The 17,231-nt window shown below is 36.4% G+C and overlaps 1 protein-coding gene across 1 annotated transcript in view; it reads left to right on the top strand.

Annotated features, from left to right (window-relative positions):
* The window catches only part of SPIDR (scaffold protein involved in DNA repair), a 387,966-nt gene that overhangs the window by 19,566 nt on the left and 351,169 nt on the right, over window positions 1–17,231 (top strand). The window contains exon 5 of the mRNA XM_037035383.1: window positions 2,450–2,613. Coding sequence (XP_036891278.1) covers window positions 2,450–2,613 — 164 coding nt within the window. The remainder of the gene's footprint in view (window positions 1–2,449; window positions 2,614–17,231) is intronic.

Genomic DNA, 17,231 nt, shown 5'->3' with positions numbered 1-17,231 from the left:
CGGCTACCTTCTGGATAGACCTTGTACATAAGCTAAATATTGATATTTTAACCATATTAAATGAAATTCATTGTTATGAAACTTGGTTTGTCTTTACACATCTCAGAACATAATTTCATTGTTAAGAAATACATGCTTTTATGGATGAATAGTGAGATATGAATTATATCTGAATTAAAATGGGAGCACAATTGTGTATCTAGCTTTTTCTTCTCTCTTCCTTTCCCCTTCCCTCTCTCCCCTTCCTTTATTACTTTCTGGTTTTTACCTTTAATTATTATTTATCAAGTTCTTGTTTTTTTAAAGATTTTATTTATTTGTCTTTAGAGAGAAAGGGAAGGAGAGAAGGAGAGAAATATCAATGTATGGTTGCTTCTTGTGAGTCCCCTGCTGGGAACTGGCCTGCAACCCAGGCATGTGGCCTGACTGGGAATCAAACCTTGATCATGTGGTTCACAGGCCTGTGCTCAATCCACTGAGCTACACCAACCAGGCCAAGTTCTTGTTTTATCTCAGATACTTGGCCGGTTATTATGTATGTTATTTCCTCTGTTATCTACTACATGCTATGAGCTAAGTATCCTTATTTTATAGAAGAAAATTGGGATTTAAGAAAAGTCAAGTCACTTGCCCAGAGTCACATAATAAATGTGCCAATTAATATTCTGAGCCAGGAGTGTCTAACTTTATTGCTGTGTTCTTCAACACTGTTCTGGTGGTTATTGGACCTGGCTTCTTATCAGAATTACTAGGTGAGCTTTAAAAACAATATTCCCAGGCCTTCTTCCAGCTGTATTGGATTAGAGTCTTGGGGCTTTAAGGCCCAGAATTAGAGTTGAGAGGGAAGAGCCCTGACTTAAAATTGACAGAATCATTTTCTCTTTAAAAGTTTCTTTCCTCTTGATTTTTTTAAAATGTAACTTTGGGAAAATGCTTAACCTTTTGGAAACCCAGTTTTCTCCCCTGTGATAATTGAAATTTTAGTCTAACAGCAGTTGTCTTTCCTGTTTCATAAAATTATTGTGACCAAGTGAACAGTCTCGTTAGCCTTGGATGTAGTAGATCATTTTACAGTGCTAATCACATTGTAGTAGAAGTAGTGTTCTCTGTGGACTTGTCCAAGTTGGGAGCAGTGTTCCGTATTCTCTTCTGTGTGTATGTGTATTTTGTTGTTTAGAATGGCACCATAGGCCCTTAGTAGGCACTGATTTTGTTGAATGAATGAATGCTACAAAAATGTACCATACTGGCTGTAGTGGCAGGAGCTCTGAGAGCACTTGTGCTCTTCCTCTGGCTCTCCGTGGCTTCCTGATGTGATAGCTCAGTTTGGAGAATTTCTTAGGCATTTCTTTGTCTAGCTTTCATGAGTGAGTGAGATGTAAGATATGGGAAATAATTGCCATCATACACTGCTTTTCTAAGATCTCTCTGACCTCCAGTTTTTGTAATTGTTATAGTGGGCTTCTACCTCATCTTCTGGAACAACAGTATCCAATTAAAGAAGACTTATTTTTTGTTTACTTTATCTTATACTTTTAACTTTAGCTTAAATTTTTTTAAGCTAATTAAAAAAATTAGCTTAAAAGTTTTGTTTTGTTTTGAATTACCTTCAGGTATTAAAGCTAGTAAATTTTTTATTTTTAATATTATTTCTGTATGGAAGTGAGATTGTTACTATCAAACCTCTGAACTAGGGCCAGGATATCTTCCTAGCTCTCTAGTGGCTGAAGCAGCTGTGAAGGAGTACTCACAGATCCTTGTAATGCAGGTTACAGTTAGGTTATATGCCATACCTCAGAGAATAATTTACCCCTAATTATTCATCTTTTTAAGCATAGCAAATTAGAGTCAGTATATTTGGTTACTTGATATATGAACATAATATAACTTTCAAATAAAAATTTTGCAGAAGTATTAATCTAAATAATAATTCTCACGAAGTAAACTATAAATTTACTTTGTTTCATTACTGATGAGAAATCAATAAAATTTTTTGGGTGAAAATCTGAGAAAATCTTTATTAATGGAGGACTGATTAAATAAACTGTGGGTCAACTATGCAGTGGAATACTATATTGCAGAAAAGAATGAAGGTGCTTAGTATTTACTGATGTGGAAAAACCTGTCAGTTATGTTAAATAAAAAAGCATCAGAAAGGACAAAATTAACAGCTTTAACAGGCTGGAGAAACTCTGGAAGGATGCAAAACAACTAATAAAAGTAGTTACCTGAGAACTGGTGTTGGGTAAGAGTTCAGAGGAATAGGATGGCTAGCGAGAAGAGCAGTAGAAATATACTTTTCATTGTTTTTAATACATATTTAAGTTATTGAACAACATGGATCTTTTTTAACTACTGAGAATAGAACACATTGACTTAAAAATTAATAAAGTTGGGTTTAAATTGTATTTAGCTTATATAAAATTGAGTTTATAATTGTATTTTCTAGATGAACTACAGTGTGTTGACTGGGACAGTGACAGTGACAGGGAAAACACTAATGAATACAGTGAATTTGAAGATGGCGAAAGTGCTGTGGAAATATCAGACTCGGCTTCTCGCGCAAGCAGTCATTCTTTGAAAAGTGAAGAGAGTGTTTCTGAACTTCCTAAGGTAAGAATGATTGTTTCAGAATTTCTATTATTTTTATGGTGTTTATTAATCATAGCTTTTTGGTGGTTTTTTACTCCTTCCTCAAGGATAACAACTTTTGACTGTTAGTGGATTCTTTTGTTCTTTATCTCCTTATCTCTAGATAACATGCTTATAATGTACTTCTAAATATGGATAAATACAGAGTTCTCTTTTCACCCACTGCCCACAACCTACTACCCATTGAACTTTTCCCATCCCTCCATTCTTTCAGAGCAGATATATCATGGTTTGGTTAGATTAGTACTCAACGTTACATACTTGTGAATAAATACTATTTGTAACTAAGGCAAATATTAATTATGATTACTTTTCCTTCACAACTCTTTATTTTCCTTACAGTTATTTATTTTGGTGTTTCGTTTACATAGTTTAATGTTTTCACCTTTGCACAGCCCTCCTGTTAAAATTTTTAGACATAGCTGGCATTTTATCAGTTTCATTGTCTTGGAGTACTCTTTCCCACAACCTTCTAACTGCTCCAGTTTGAACTCAACATCCTCTCTGCTTTGTGGATGTTGCCATCCTTAGGTCTCCTTTCATTCTCTTTTTGGGAATTCCTTTTACCTCCTCCTATTTGGAGCATCATTATCCTGGATTCTATGTCTGCCTCTTTCCTGGTTTTCTCAGTCATTCTGAGTACATCTTCCAGAAGCTTTCAAGAAAGGATTTGTGAAAGATAATTTTGTGAGACTTGGCATGTCAGAAGATGCATTTATCTCCTTTAATACATGATTGAAGATTTGTGTAAAATTTTATGTTGAAAAAAATTTTTCTTCAGAATTTTGAAGCCTTCATTGTTTTCTAGTTCCAGAATTGCTTTCAGGAACCTGAAGCACCCTGGCTGTTTCTGTTGGTTGGAGTATTATCCTGTAAACCGAAAAATTGCTGGTTCAATTGCCCAGTCAGGGGACATACCCAGGTTGCTGGCTTAGTCCCCATTGGGGCGCATGCGAGAGGCAACCAGTAGATGTTTCTCACATCTTTGTTTCTCTTCCTCTTTCCCCCACTTCTCCCCTCTCTCTTAAAAAAAAAATCAAAAAACATGTGTTTGGGTGAGGATTAAAAAAAGAAAAGAAAATTGAAGAAGCCTGAAGCTAGTATCACTCTTGATATTTTAAGATTTTGATTGTGATTTGCCTAGTTGTGGTCGGGGAGATTCTCTTCCAAGAGTCCTTTTTGAGGGAAGTCACACAGATATGCCTAATTGCTCCAGCAGTGAGTTTTGATAACATGTGTAAACTGTTGTCTGGCTGGAGACAATATTCGTGACTCAGTGCCCAGAGTTTTATCAGTGGCTAGTAAAGTAGGCACTGCCCAGTAGGTACCAGCATTTCAGATTTCAAGAAGGAAACAGGTAGTCAGCATAAGCCCTATTGTTTGCACAGTTTCAGCATAGGGAGCCACTCTTACCACTTAGGGAATGATGGAAAGCCTCCTAAAGTGGAGGTTCCCAGAGGTAGACAAGGATCAGCATTACAGGTAGGCTTTCAAAAGATACCTATCCCAGGTCTGCTATGTTAACTGTATTCATATGGGTTTAAAGTTTTCATCACATTTGGAAAGTGTTTTGCCTTTTTCTTTCCTTTGGGGACTCTCAATTGATATGTATATTAATTAGGCTGGTTAGTTATGTTATGAATCATTTTTTCCTCTGTTTTATTTTGAATGGCTTCTGTGTATCTTCTGGTTTAGTAACCTTTTTTTCCTTCAGTGTCTAACTGCTGTTTGTACTATTTAGTATATTTGTCACCTCTAAAAATTTGATATGAATCTTATGTTGTTCATGTCTCTTCTTACCATGGTCATATTTTCTCTACATTATGAACAAATAAGTATATTTATAATAGTTTTAATGGCTTTTGCTGTAAATATATCATGTGTCATTTCTGTATTTATTACTATTGGTTGATAGTTCTTTTCACTATAGGTTGTATTTTTTTGCTGCTTTGCATGCCTAGAAATCTGTGAGTGGATACAGACTGTGAATTTTATGTTGTTGGGAGCTGGATTTAAAAAAACTTCTTATATTTTGGGGCTTTGTTCTGGGATACAGTTACTTTGAAACACTTTTATCCTTTTGGTTGTTGCTTTGGGATTTGTTAGGTGGGTCTCAGGAAGTGCTCACTCTTATGTCCCACTGCTGAAGGAAGATCTTGAGTATTCTGTGTAATACTTTGAATTAGGAGCTTTTCCATTCTGGCTGGCTGGAACAGGTACTGTTTTCTGACCCTCTGTAAACTCTGGGCTTCTGACTGGTTCTTTCCCTGGCCTACGATAGTTTCTTTACATGCACATGCTGATCAGTACTCTGCTGATCATACTCCCTTGAAGGGAGTATGCCGGGTTCTCTGTGCAGTTCTTTTTTTTCTTGTACTCTGTCTTAGGAACTCGAGCTACTTTGGTCCGCCTGGTCTCTGAGCTCTCTCTTCAACTCAGGGAACCTACTGGGCTTCACCTCAGTTTTCCCCTCTACAGAGTGGTTCGGAAATCCTCTCAAGAAAATAAGGTGGGACAATTGTAGAACTCAGTTTTTTGTTTCCTGACCTTAAGGGGTTATTGTTATTCTTGCCTGACACCTAGTTTCTTGAGAACCATTGTTTCATGTATTTTGTCTGGCTTCTTTTCTTTCCCTTTTTCATTTGTTTCAGAAGGGAGGTTAAATCCAGTACCTATTATTCTGTCTCAGCCACCTTCCTGATCTTGTGCAGTCACACAAGTGAAAAGATGCTCTTCATCATCATTGATCATTAGGGAGATGCATATCAAAACAACAGTGAGATACCACCTCACACCCATTAGGATGGCTGAGATCTATAAATGGGGAAAAATGTTGAGGATGTGGATAAATTGGAACCCTTGGGCATTGTTGGTAGCAATACAAAATGGCATAACCACTATAGAAAACAGTTTGGCAGTTTCTCAAAAAAATTAACATAGGATTACCATATGATTCAGCAATTCTACTTCTGGATATACTCAACAGATCTGAAAGCAGGGACTCAAACACATACTTGTACATTGATGTTCATAGTGGCATTATTTACAATGGCTGGTGGGTGGAAACAACACAAAGGCCATCAACATGAATGGATACACAGAAAATGCGTGTGTTTGTGTATACAGGCTGGGGCAAAAGTAGGTGTACAGTTGTTTGTATGAAAAATAATACAATTATAAATAATAATACAATAATAAACTTTCACATATGTAAGCCTACTTTTGCCCCACCCTGTATATGTATATATAAATGTGTAACATATGTATACATATATATATGTATATCTGCACATAATGGATTATTATTCAGGCTTACAAAGGAGTGGAAGTTCTGCTACCTGCTACAATGTGGATGAACCTTCAAAATGTTATGCTAAGTAAGATAACCCAGACACAGAGGGACAAATACTGTATAATGCAACATATATGCAGTACCTAGAATAGGTAAATTCAGAGAGCCAGAAGGTAGAATAGAGATTACTTGATGCTGAAAAGTAAGGGGAGTTATTTCTTAAGTGTGTACAGAGTTTGGGGTGATGAAAAAAAGTTACAGAAATGAAAAAGTAAGTTGTAGAAATGGATAATGAAGGTAGTTATACAACATTATGAGTGCGCTTAATGCCACTCAAGTGTACACCTAAAAATGATTAATATGGTTAAAATTTTATGTTTATATCACCATTACGAAAAATGAAAAAAGCTATACGGTATTTTAGAATTTTTTCTGTTATTAACATACATGTTTTTGAGGACTTCTTATTGTTGAGAATACAAAAATGTTTATGAAAGACTGCCTATGAAGAAGGCAAAGTGCCATCCTGTACATGCATTTAAATCTCCACTCAGGTCCCAAAGAACCGCTCTGAGCCATGAGACTGCTACCAGAATACCAATGGAATGCATCACCTCTAGCCTTACCAGGAAATGCGTCATGACTTAAAAGTTTCTGTTGAACTTTAATTATGTGAACTGGACTAGCCGACTTTACTTCTGTAAACTTTTTCAGTGTGAAAGAAAAGGCATTTATGATAGCATGGTCTTACTTTCTTATTGTCACGTTGTACTGAAAACATGCTTCTTAAAATTTTTTCTCAGTATTTATTTATTGTGGTTGTTGCTTCAGTGGTTGAACTACCTGTTTCTTCATGTTCCTGGCTTTTTTTTTAAACCTCACCCTAGGATATGTTTAGTGATTTGAGGGGATGGGAGGGGGAAAGAGGGAAAGAGGGAGAGAGAGAGAAACATTGATCGGTTGACTCCTGTAAGTGCCCTGATTGGGGATCCAACCTACAGCCTAGATATGTGCTCTGACTGGGAATTGAAACTGCAGCCTTTGGTATATGGGTCGACGCTGCAACCAACTGAGCCACTTGGCCAGGACCATGTTCCTGGCTTTTTAAAGTAGTTTATTTCTGCTAAGGAAGGTGGGTTTCCTATGTGTAGCTTCACATCTCAGGTTACTTGTCTTTATAAGTTTAAGCTCGATTTGGTATTTCATTAGCCAGTTCTATAGTGATAAGGTAAAATCTTCAGTAAAGTTAGCTTCAGGAATTCCGTTTTCTTGTTTTGAAAAGAAAAATGATGGATTTGTTCTCATCATAGATTATTGCCGTCACTAAATAAAAATTTAGTATTTCACTCTGGTCAGAAACTTCAATATTCTCATCAGGAAATTCAGTTTCTGAGGAGTTTTTAAAAATATATATTTTATTTATTTTTAGAGAGAGGGAAAGGAAGGGAGAAAGAGAAGGGGAGAAACATCAGTGTGGGGTTGCTTCCCACTGGGGACTTGGCCCACAACCCAAGCATGTGCCCTAACTGGGAGTCTAACTGGCAACCTGTTTGGTTCACAGGCTGGCACTCAATCTACACTGAACCACACCAGGCAGGGCAGTTTCTGAGGACTTTTCATTTGTTTCTTGGCTTGTTTTTTTGGGAAATAGTCTGTGAACCAAGTACTTAGTTATCCTTTGAAAGCTGCTATAAATAATCTGAACTGTAAGAAAGAACCACAACTGTAAGAAAGAAGATACTGCTACATGGGTGGAGATGCTGGGTGGGTGCCGGGTTCACTAGCTGACTGAGAAACTGTTGCACACAGCCTTTTTAGTACTTGCAGTTCACATCTGTACCTTGTTAAGATTACAAGTTACAGTATGACACAGACTTTTTAGGGTAACTTTTGAATACCAAATATATATAGTTATAAGAAATGAATGGCAAGCATCTGCTGTTCGTCAAAATGTAAATAATGTATCTCTTGGTGGTGGGGTTATTGGAGAAGCTTATTTTCTTCATTATATTTATTTTGTAATTTTGAAATAAAACAAGAATATAGCAGTCAATGGCTTTTCTCTTAAAGGAGAAAAAGAGAAATCACTTGAGCCCTGGCAGGGTGGTTCAGTTGGTTGGAGCATGGCCCCATGCACCAAAAAGTTTGTGGGTTTGATTCCTGGTCAGGGCACATATGAGAGGAACTGATCGATGTTTTTCTCTCTCTCTTTCTCTCCCTGCCTTCGTTTCTCTTTAAGATTAATAACACATCCTTGGGGGTAAGGATTAAAAGAAAGAGAAATAAATCATTTGAACATATACTAGGCTTTATATTGTACTAATTGCTCTATGTATATGTATTAGTACATTCAAGCAGCTATAACAAAATACCATAGACTAGGTGATGTAAACTACATAAATTAAATTTACACAGTTCTGGAGGCTGGAAGTTTCATGATCTACGCGTTAGCAGAGACAATGTCTGGTCTGGGCCTGCTTTCTGGTTCATAGAAGACTGTCTTTTCACTGTTTTCACATGGTTGGAAGAAGTGAGGGATCTCTCTGGGGCCTTTTCATAAGGCACTGATTTCATTCATGAGGTTTTCCCTCAAAGATCCTATCTCCAAATACCACCACTTTGAGGATTAGGTTTCAAGATGTGATTAGTTTCAGCATTCGGGTGAAAGTAGTATATTTTCCATTTGAACCTTAAAGCAATCTTGTGATGTTATAACTAATTTTAAGACAAGAAGACTGTTAGAAAAGATAAGTGATGTGACTGTAATAAAATTACATATGTAGTAAATGTGGCAGCTATGATGGAAACCTTGCTGTGAAAGTACTTGGTGTTGGCTAAATGCCTCAGAATCTACGTTGACTGCTTTCTCAAGTTGGAAGAGGCATGCAAAGGGGCAGAACTTTGAAAGGTACGGTCATAGAAAAGAGATGACCTAGGCTTGCTTTGTTATTTAAAAAGGACTTCTTCCATGTATTTCCTCATTAAGTACACTTGTTTCTTTTAATAAATTTATATATTAAGGCATCACATATTGCATTGGCATTGAAGAGTGACTCAAAAAATGGATTTCTCCAAGCAGACACTGAGAGGCATTCCTATATTGTAGGAAAGATCCTTCTGGATTTCTGGTCTGCCTAATTACAGTAGTGTTACTGGTAAATCTTTCTCTAAACCAGATGCTGTCCTGAATTCCATATCAGTTTTCAGTTGCCTATTGACATCTTTGTGTGTATTTTAAAATTACTGCTAAGCCATATCTTTTCTTTTCCTTTAAACGCAAGCTCATCCTCTTTGAGTGTTTTTTTGGTCTTAGTTAATGGCTTCTTTTTTTTTTCCTTTTTTACTGTCTGAATCTATTTCATTATCAAGTCATGTAGATTTGGCTTCTAAACTATAGCATCCTGAGAACTTCTGTCTTAAATCAGCCCTTTCACCTATTGTCTGTATTGTTTCAGTTGCTTCATAACATTTCTTAGATTATGTCTTTTTATTAGATTTATCTTAATAAAAATTATGACCTTATCACTAACTTACTGAAACACTTTTTATGGTTACCCCTTATGTGAAAGTCAAGGTCCAAATGACTTAACCATCACAGTTTAGCTTCAGGCTCTTAAAATGAATGAGGCAGAGTGTACACTGTATAAATCTAGTTATATAAAACTCTTAAAAGTGCAAATGATTCTATAGTGACAGAAAGCAGGTCAATGGTTGACTGGGGATGAGGATCAAAAGAGGAATGGATTACAGTGGAACGTGAGGAAAGTTCTGGTGATGTTGGAAATATTTATTATCTTGATTATGGTAATCATTTCAGAGGAGTGTACACATATCAAAACTGATCAAATTGAATACTTTAAATATGTGTGGTTTAGTGTACTTAAATTATAATTCAATAAAATTGATAAAAAATTTTAAGTACAAGAATGATGTTGGTTTATATGCTCATGGAATATTCCTCAAAATACCTTGTTAGATGATGAAAAAAGATATAGAATAATTGTGTAGAAAATGGAAAGAACATGAATTTATATAGACTATTTCTGCAATTGTAGAAAACTAGTTTTACTATATTAACCGTATATGCAATTTTGAATTTTGAATGAAATACATACATTGCTTGCATTTCAAATGTTTATTTTTATTTTTAACCATAAATCTATGGTTTATTATCATAAAACAGTATATCATAGCACTATTGTGTATTTCAAAACTGGTATAAAATATTTATCTGATATAAATATTTGATAATAGAAACCATTAGAAGAAGAGAATATTAATGGAATATAAATACCCAATAAACACCATTTAATATTGAAAAGTAATATATATTATATGTTATTTAGGGATTAGCATTCTACTTACGGCCAAGATGGAGGCGTAGGTGGATATAGTTTGCTTCCTCACAAACCAAGAAAAGGACGACAACAAATTTTAAAGCAAAAAATAACCAGAACTGCCAGAAAATTTACTTTTATGGAAGTCTGACAACCAAGCAGTTAAAAAAGAAACATTCATCCAGACCAGTAAGAGGGGTGGAGATGGACAGCCGGGGTGGAGAGGACTCCTGGCAAGGTGGTGGCTGGAGGACTGGCGTGGGCAAGATGGCAGCTGGTGGAGCAGGCGGTCCTCCATTTGCATGCAGATAAACCGAGATAGACCATGTAACCCACAGTTCTGGCATGGGAAATAAATCCTCAGAATCTCTGACTGAAAAAAATTCTGGGGGTTGAGGCAGCAGAATAAACCCCCAGATTCACAGAGTAGTTCATTGGAGAGACCACAGGGTCCTAGAATGTACACAAACCCTCTGACCCAGGAATCAGCACAAGAAGGGCCCAATTTGCTTGTGGGTAGCAGGAGAAATGACTGAAAGCTGGGGGATAGCAGAAAAAGTGGCATTGTTCCCTCTCGGACCCTCCCCCCACAACAGAGCCACAAGGCAGTGATGTGGTTTGTCCTGCCCTGGCAAATAGCTAAGGCTCCACCCCTTACTGCAAAACAAGTACACTGAAGCCAAAAAAGAAGTCCAATTGAAAGAACAGATCAAAGCTCCAGAAAAATAAAACTAAGCAGTGAAGAGATAGCTAACCTATCAGATGCACAGTTCAAAATACTGGTTATCAGGATACTCACAGAAATGGTTGAGTGTGGTCACAAAATACAGGAGGAAGTGAAGGCTATGAAAAGTGAAATAAAGGAAAATGTACAGGGAACCAGCAGTGGAGGGAAAAAAAACTGGGACTCAAATCAATGGTTTGGAGCAGAAAGAAGAAATAAACATTCAACCAGAACAGAATGAAGAAACAATTCAAAAAAATGAGGAGAGGCTTAGGAACTTCTGGGACAACTTTAAACATTTTAACGTTGGAATCATAGGGTTATCAGAAGGAGAAGAGGAAGAGCAAGAAGTTGAAAACTTACCTGAAAACATAATGAAGGAGAACTTCCCCAGTCTGCAAAGGAAATAGACTTCCAGCAAGTCCAAGAAGCTCAGAGAGTCCTGAAGAAGTTGGACCCAAGGAAGCACACACTGAGGCACATCATCATTACTTTACCCAAGATGAAAGATAAGGAGAGGATCTTAAAAATGGAAAGAGAAAAGGAGACAGTTACCTACAAAAGAGTTCCCATAAGACTGTCAGCTGTTTCTCCAAAGAAACCTTGCAGGCAAGAAGGGGCTGGAAAGAAGTATTCAATGTCATGAAATGCAAAGACCTACATCCAAGATTACTCTATCCAGCAAAGCTATTTTTTAGAATAGAAGGGCATTTAAAGTGTTTCCCAGATAAGGTCCAGTTAAAGGAGTTCATCATCACCAAGCCATTATTGTATGAAATGTTCAAGGGACTTATCTAAGAAAAAGAAGATCAAAATTGTGAACAGTAAAATAACAGCAAACTCAACTGTCAACAACTGAACCTAAAAAAAAAAAAATGAAAACCAAAGACAAATTAAGCAAACATCTAGAACAGGAACAGATTCAGAGAAATAGAGATCACATGGAGGGTTATCAGCAGGTGGGTGGGGAGAATGGAGGAAAAGGTACAGGGAATACAGGGAATAAGAAGGATAAATGATAGGTATGAAATAGACAGGGAGGTTAGGAGTAGTATGGGAAGTGGAGAAGCCAACTTATATGCATGGCCCATGGCCAGCAACTGAGGTGGGGACTGACAGTGCAAAGAGGTACAGGGTGGAGGGGAATGAAGGAAAGAAAAAAATGGGACAACTGTACAAGCATGATCAATAAAATAGATTTATAAAACAAAAACAAGTTAGCATTCTTTTTTAATTAAATTTATTGGAGTGACATACTGGTTAATAAGATTATATACGTTTAAGGTGTACAGTTCTATAATACATGATCTATATATTGCATTGCGTGCCCATAACCCAAAGTCACAGTTCTCCATTACCATATATATAACTCCCTTACTCTTTACTATCCCTCTACCCTTTTTCCTCTGGTAAACGGTAAACTGTTACCTGTCTGTGAGTTTTTGTTTGTTTTTCTTGTTCATTTGTTGCTCTCAGTTTTATATTCCACATGAGTGAAATCATATGTTTAACTTTTCTTTCTGGCTTCGCTTAGCTTGATAATTCTGAGGATATATCCATATTGTTGCAAATGGCAGTATTTCATCTTCTCTAATAGCTGAGTAGTGTTTTGTTGTAGATACATACCGCATTTTCTTTATCCAATAATCTATCAAAGGACACTGGTTGTTTCTGTATCTTGGCCACCGTGAATAATGCTGCAGTGAACACAGGGGTGCTTATATTTTTGTGAATAAATATTTGCAAATCTTTGGGTCACTAACAGGATATTATACAGTAATATTGAACATATTTTGAGAACTACTACAAATCATTAAGAAAATGACAAATAGTCCATTTGAAAATTTGCTCAAAAATAGAAAAGGAAAACCTCAGTGGCTAACAAGCATGTGAAAAGGTGCTCAGTCTCACTAGTGGTATGAGAACTGCAAAAAAAAAATGAGATATTACATATATATCTGATTACCACACAAGAAAAAAATAAGTTTGACAATGTCTAATATTTGATAAGTTCTAGAAAAGCTGAAGTGTTCACACTTTCTGACCCCACAATTCTGTTCTTAGGTAAATATTCTTGATTTTTTTGAAAATGTAGCTTGTGGCCCATTTAGTGGCTGCTATAACTGATTCATGACTTTAAAAAACATACTGGAATAAAATAGATCACATTAGAATGTTTAGTAGTTAATAAGAATAATTTTATGAAGCTTGATTTGAAATTAGATTTATTAGTATTTGTGTTGGATCACATTATGCAATGTATTTTTTACCTCAGTGCTTGGCCAAAAGATTTTGAAAGCCGTTGCTCGCAGTTTTCACAAGAATATGTTTATTATAGCATTGTTTACAAGAGAAAAACTCTGTAAAATAACCCAATTTTATATGACTATACACAAATTATGGAATATTTATATAGTAGAGAGCTGTAATTTTCATTGTGGGCAATACACAGGAAGTAAGCCAGTTGGCTGAAGAATATGTATGGTTTGGTACTACAGTGTATGAAGTTTATAGACAGGCAGAACAGTAGTACATATTGATGAGGAAGAGGAGAAGAGGAGAAACATTGGAGAAGAGGAAGGTTTTCTCTACATACGTTATTGAAGTTTCTGAGATAATTTCAGTTTGCAGCATCATTCCTTGTGGTGCAGCTCTGGAAGTGTGTGTTCAGATCTTCTGTTGCAAGGAGCATAGTTGACTGATTGGTGGCCTGAACTGCCATCCTTCAGGATCCACGGTTGTTTGTAATGGGGTCATGTTTCTCATGGTCTCAACCATTGACTGAATATGCCAGGGTTGTGCGACACAGTCACTCTGAACTGCTCTGGGGTGACTTTAAATGGAAAAGTTACAATCTGTCTGGCCAGTAATAGAGCTGCACTGCAGTCTGAGCTGCTAACTACCCAGCCCTCTTTCCTTTTCCTTTTCCTTTTCCTGTTCCTTTCCCTTTCCCTTTCCCTTTCCCTTTCCCTTTCCCTTTCCCTTTCATAGTCCTCAGGCCTGCATCATTGCCTTAAAGCTCTTCTCGACATCTGCTTTCTTGCCTTTATCCTTCACTGGTGCTTCCTCCAATAAATCTCTTTTATAGCTGGTGCTGTTCTGGCAGTTGTCTCTCAGGAGATTCTAACACATACCTGCTCAGGACTGTGTAGTCACACCATTTAATTCCTAATACTTTTTTACATTAATGTGTAAAACCGTCCTCTTGTTTATTTAATATTTCAAGTAGGTTGAAAGAAGTGAAATATGTGATATTCAGTTTTTGAAGATTTCGCCTCTGTTTACAGTTTATTGTTTGCCTTTGAATTCCTCAGGCAGAAGCATGCCCTGAGAACATCTTCTGGGAGTGTGTGAAGTGGGCAAGCAAGCCAGGGAAGGGATAGCAGCCAATTGGGGGGTCATTATCAAGCAAGGTACTGTTGTGGGCATCTGGAGCTTAGTACTGCTGGCAGACTGTGTGAGAATTATCCCACTAGAGGGGCTAGAGGCAAAGAAATGGAGGTGCTGGAAATTAGAAAAGAGGGCAAGCATCACTGAAGAGGTTGGAGGAGTAGGGTGTCGACAGAGTCAGTTACAATGTCTAAATGAGCCTTGTACATTGAATAAATACTAGAGGGTGGAAGATTTATGTCATAAATAGGAATCTTGTACCTAATACCAGAAACAAAACCTCCCTTATATAACTCAGGAGGTGCTTTTTGCCTCATGCATGTTTGTAGAAATGGAACATATATGGGGTGGATAGGATAGTTACTCTACAAGAGAACAAATTTTAATTCAGTGTGAAGCATTGATTATAATTCAGGTGTGTCTTGAATTGCTTGCCCTTGTGCAGGATGTTGCTAATTTAGGAAACAGTCTTGCCTATAAGCATGATTCCGCCAATATTCTGGAGCGGCGTTCTACTAGTGCTGTGGAAAGGCAACTGAATCCCTAATAACAGCAGCAGTTAACGTTGTGAGTGCTTCCCTGTTGTGGGTAATTTTCTGAATGCTTTGCTACATATATTAGTTTATTCAAGCCTCACAGCAATTCTGTTTATCTCTACTTTCCAGATAAGGATTCTGAGGCTCAGAAATATGAATTTTCCTGAGGTTTACTTTTCCTAAAGTAGGAAGTGATTGAGCCAGGGTTCTAACTCAGACACTGGCTTCTGAGCTGTGGTCTTGGTCATTTTGTTACAGTGTCAATATAAGTAATAGTAACAACATTAAAAACACAACAACCTTGAGTTCTTAATATGTCAGTGCTTTGCTAATTGCTGATCATGTGAGGTAGGTGTTATTTATAGTTAACCCCATTTGATAGATGATGAGGAAATGAAGACACAGCTAGTGAATAGCAGAATGAGATTCTAGCTTAATGTAGTCTGATTCCAAATTCTGTTAATTACTTATGTTATAGATTAACTACATACTCAAGTATTTGGAAGAAAATGATAGAAATCAAAGACCATAGCAATAAATTATCTTTGTAATGTTGTGTTTTAGGACATGACAAATGTTATTGGTTACTGATGTGACTTTACATATTGGTTAGTGTCATTTGGGTTTTCACAATTTATTTTATCAGTGTCATCCAAGAACCATTCCTGTAGAGGGCAGCAGAGACACAATAGTGAATTCTCTTCATGACCTACATTTTTCAGGAAGTGTGAAGGAAATTGGATTTAGGTGACCTTTGTTACGTAATTCTCATATACTTTTTGTAGTGATTGCTATGCAAATACAGGGTAATTGACCTAATAAATATCAGGTAACCACTGAGGTTCAGGCTTTTATCAAAGGTACCTAACAGATGAGCTGGCACAAGAAGTTCACAAAGCTTTAGAGAAAAAGCAAATATGGTTTTCAAATTTGGAATATAGATTCATTGTTGTGAAATGTGTTTTCTTTGTACTCTTAACAATAGGGATGAGGAGGGAGGCGGGGAGCATGGTGGGGGGTGGCGGGCAGGGTTGGGAATATAAGACAGAAAGCTGTACTTGAACAAGAATTAAATAAAAAATTATTTAAAAAAAACAATAGGGGTGGAACAAATGACTCAATATCTCAAAGATGGAATATAGAGACATTTTAAGAAAATAAGAATAAACATAATTTCTTACATGGGAAGAAGTAATGTTTTAGAAAGTAATCTGGCAAATTTTGCAAGTATTTCTAAATCTAATGAACATACTTGCAATTCTGTCCACTTACTTTTATTTATAAATTTGAAAATGGTACATTTAATTTCACTTTTAATGGTGAATTAGAATGTAATGATATGACTAAATATATATAAATTGCTAGTGTCTAAGAACCGTTCATTGTATACATCATATGGAGTTGAACTTTAATGAACATATTTTAAGCACATATTTTAGAAACTCTCACAAATATAATTATAACTTAATTATAATTATCTTCCATCTATCTACTATAGGTTTTTGTATATGGTTACCCTGAAGCCTACACAGAAACAACCTTAATTTGTCTTAAATCTATTTTAAATTGACAATACATTCTGAAACTCTACATTTTTAATTACTCTGCTCCCCTGCCATGGTTTTTTTTTTTAAAGATTTTATTTATTTATCTTTAGAGAGGAAAGGAAGGAGAGAAGGAGAGATAAATCAATGTATGGTTGCCTCTCGTGAGTCCCTTGCTGGGAACTGGCCCGCAACCCAGACATGTGCCCTGACTGGGAATCGAACCACAATCGTGTGGTTTGCAGGCCCGCGCTCAATCCACTGAGCTACACCAGTCAGGGCCCATGTTTTGTTTTTGATGTCACATTTTACATCTTCTTTTAATATAGTCCTTAACTAATTAATAGTTAATTAACAGTTTTTCCTAGTTTTATCTTTACCCTTCATACTAGCTTTAAGTGTGATTAATCTACATATCTTTTCTACTATCTTTACTACAAACTTACATTTTAACATACTTTCATGTTTTCTTTTCAGCTTAAAGAAATCCTATTAACATTTCTTGTAAGACTGGTTAGGTGGAGATGAACTCCTTTAGCTTTTGCTTATCTGGAAAACTCTGTATCTCTACTTCATTTCTAAGTAACTTTGCCAGATAGAGTACACTTAGTTGGAATTTTTTTCTTTTAGAACTTTGAATATATTTTGTTACTCCCTTTGAACTTGCCTAGTTTCTGCTAAAAAATCTGCTCATTGTTTCATGCCTTATGTGTAACAAGTTGTTTGGATAGAATGCTGCTTTTAAGTATGAGATTC

This window comes from Sturnira hondurensis, unplaced genomic scaffold (assembly GCF_014824575.4).
Source record: "Sturnira hondurensis isolate 20B ecotype Veracruz unplaced genomic scaffold, ASM1482457v3 Scaffold0022258, whole genome shotgun sequence".
In the NCBI taxonomy this organism is placed as follows: Eukaryota; Metazoa; Chordata; class Mammalia; order Chiroptera; family Phyllostomidae; genus Sturnira; species Sturnira hondurensis.
This window is presented reverse-complemented; position numbering and strand designations above follow the sequence as displayed.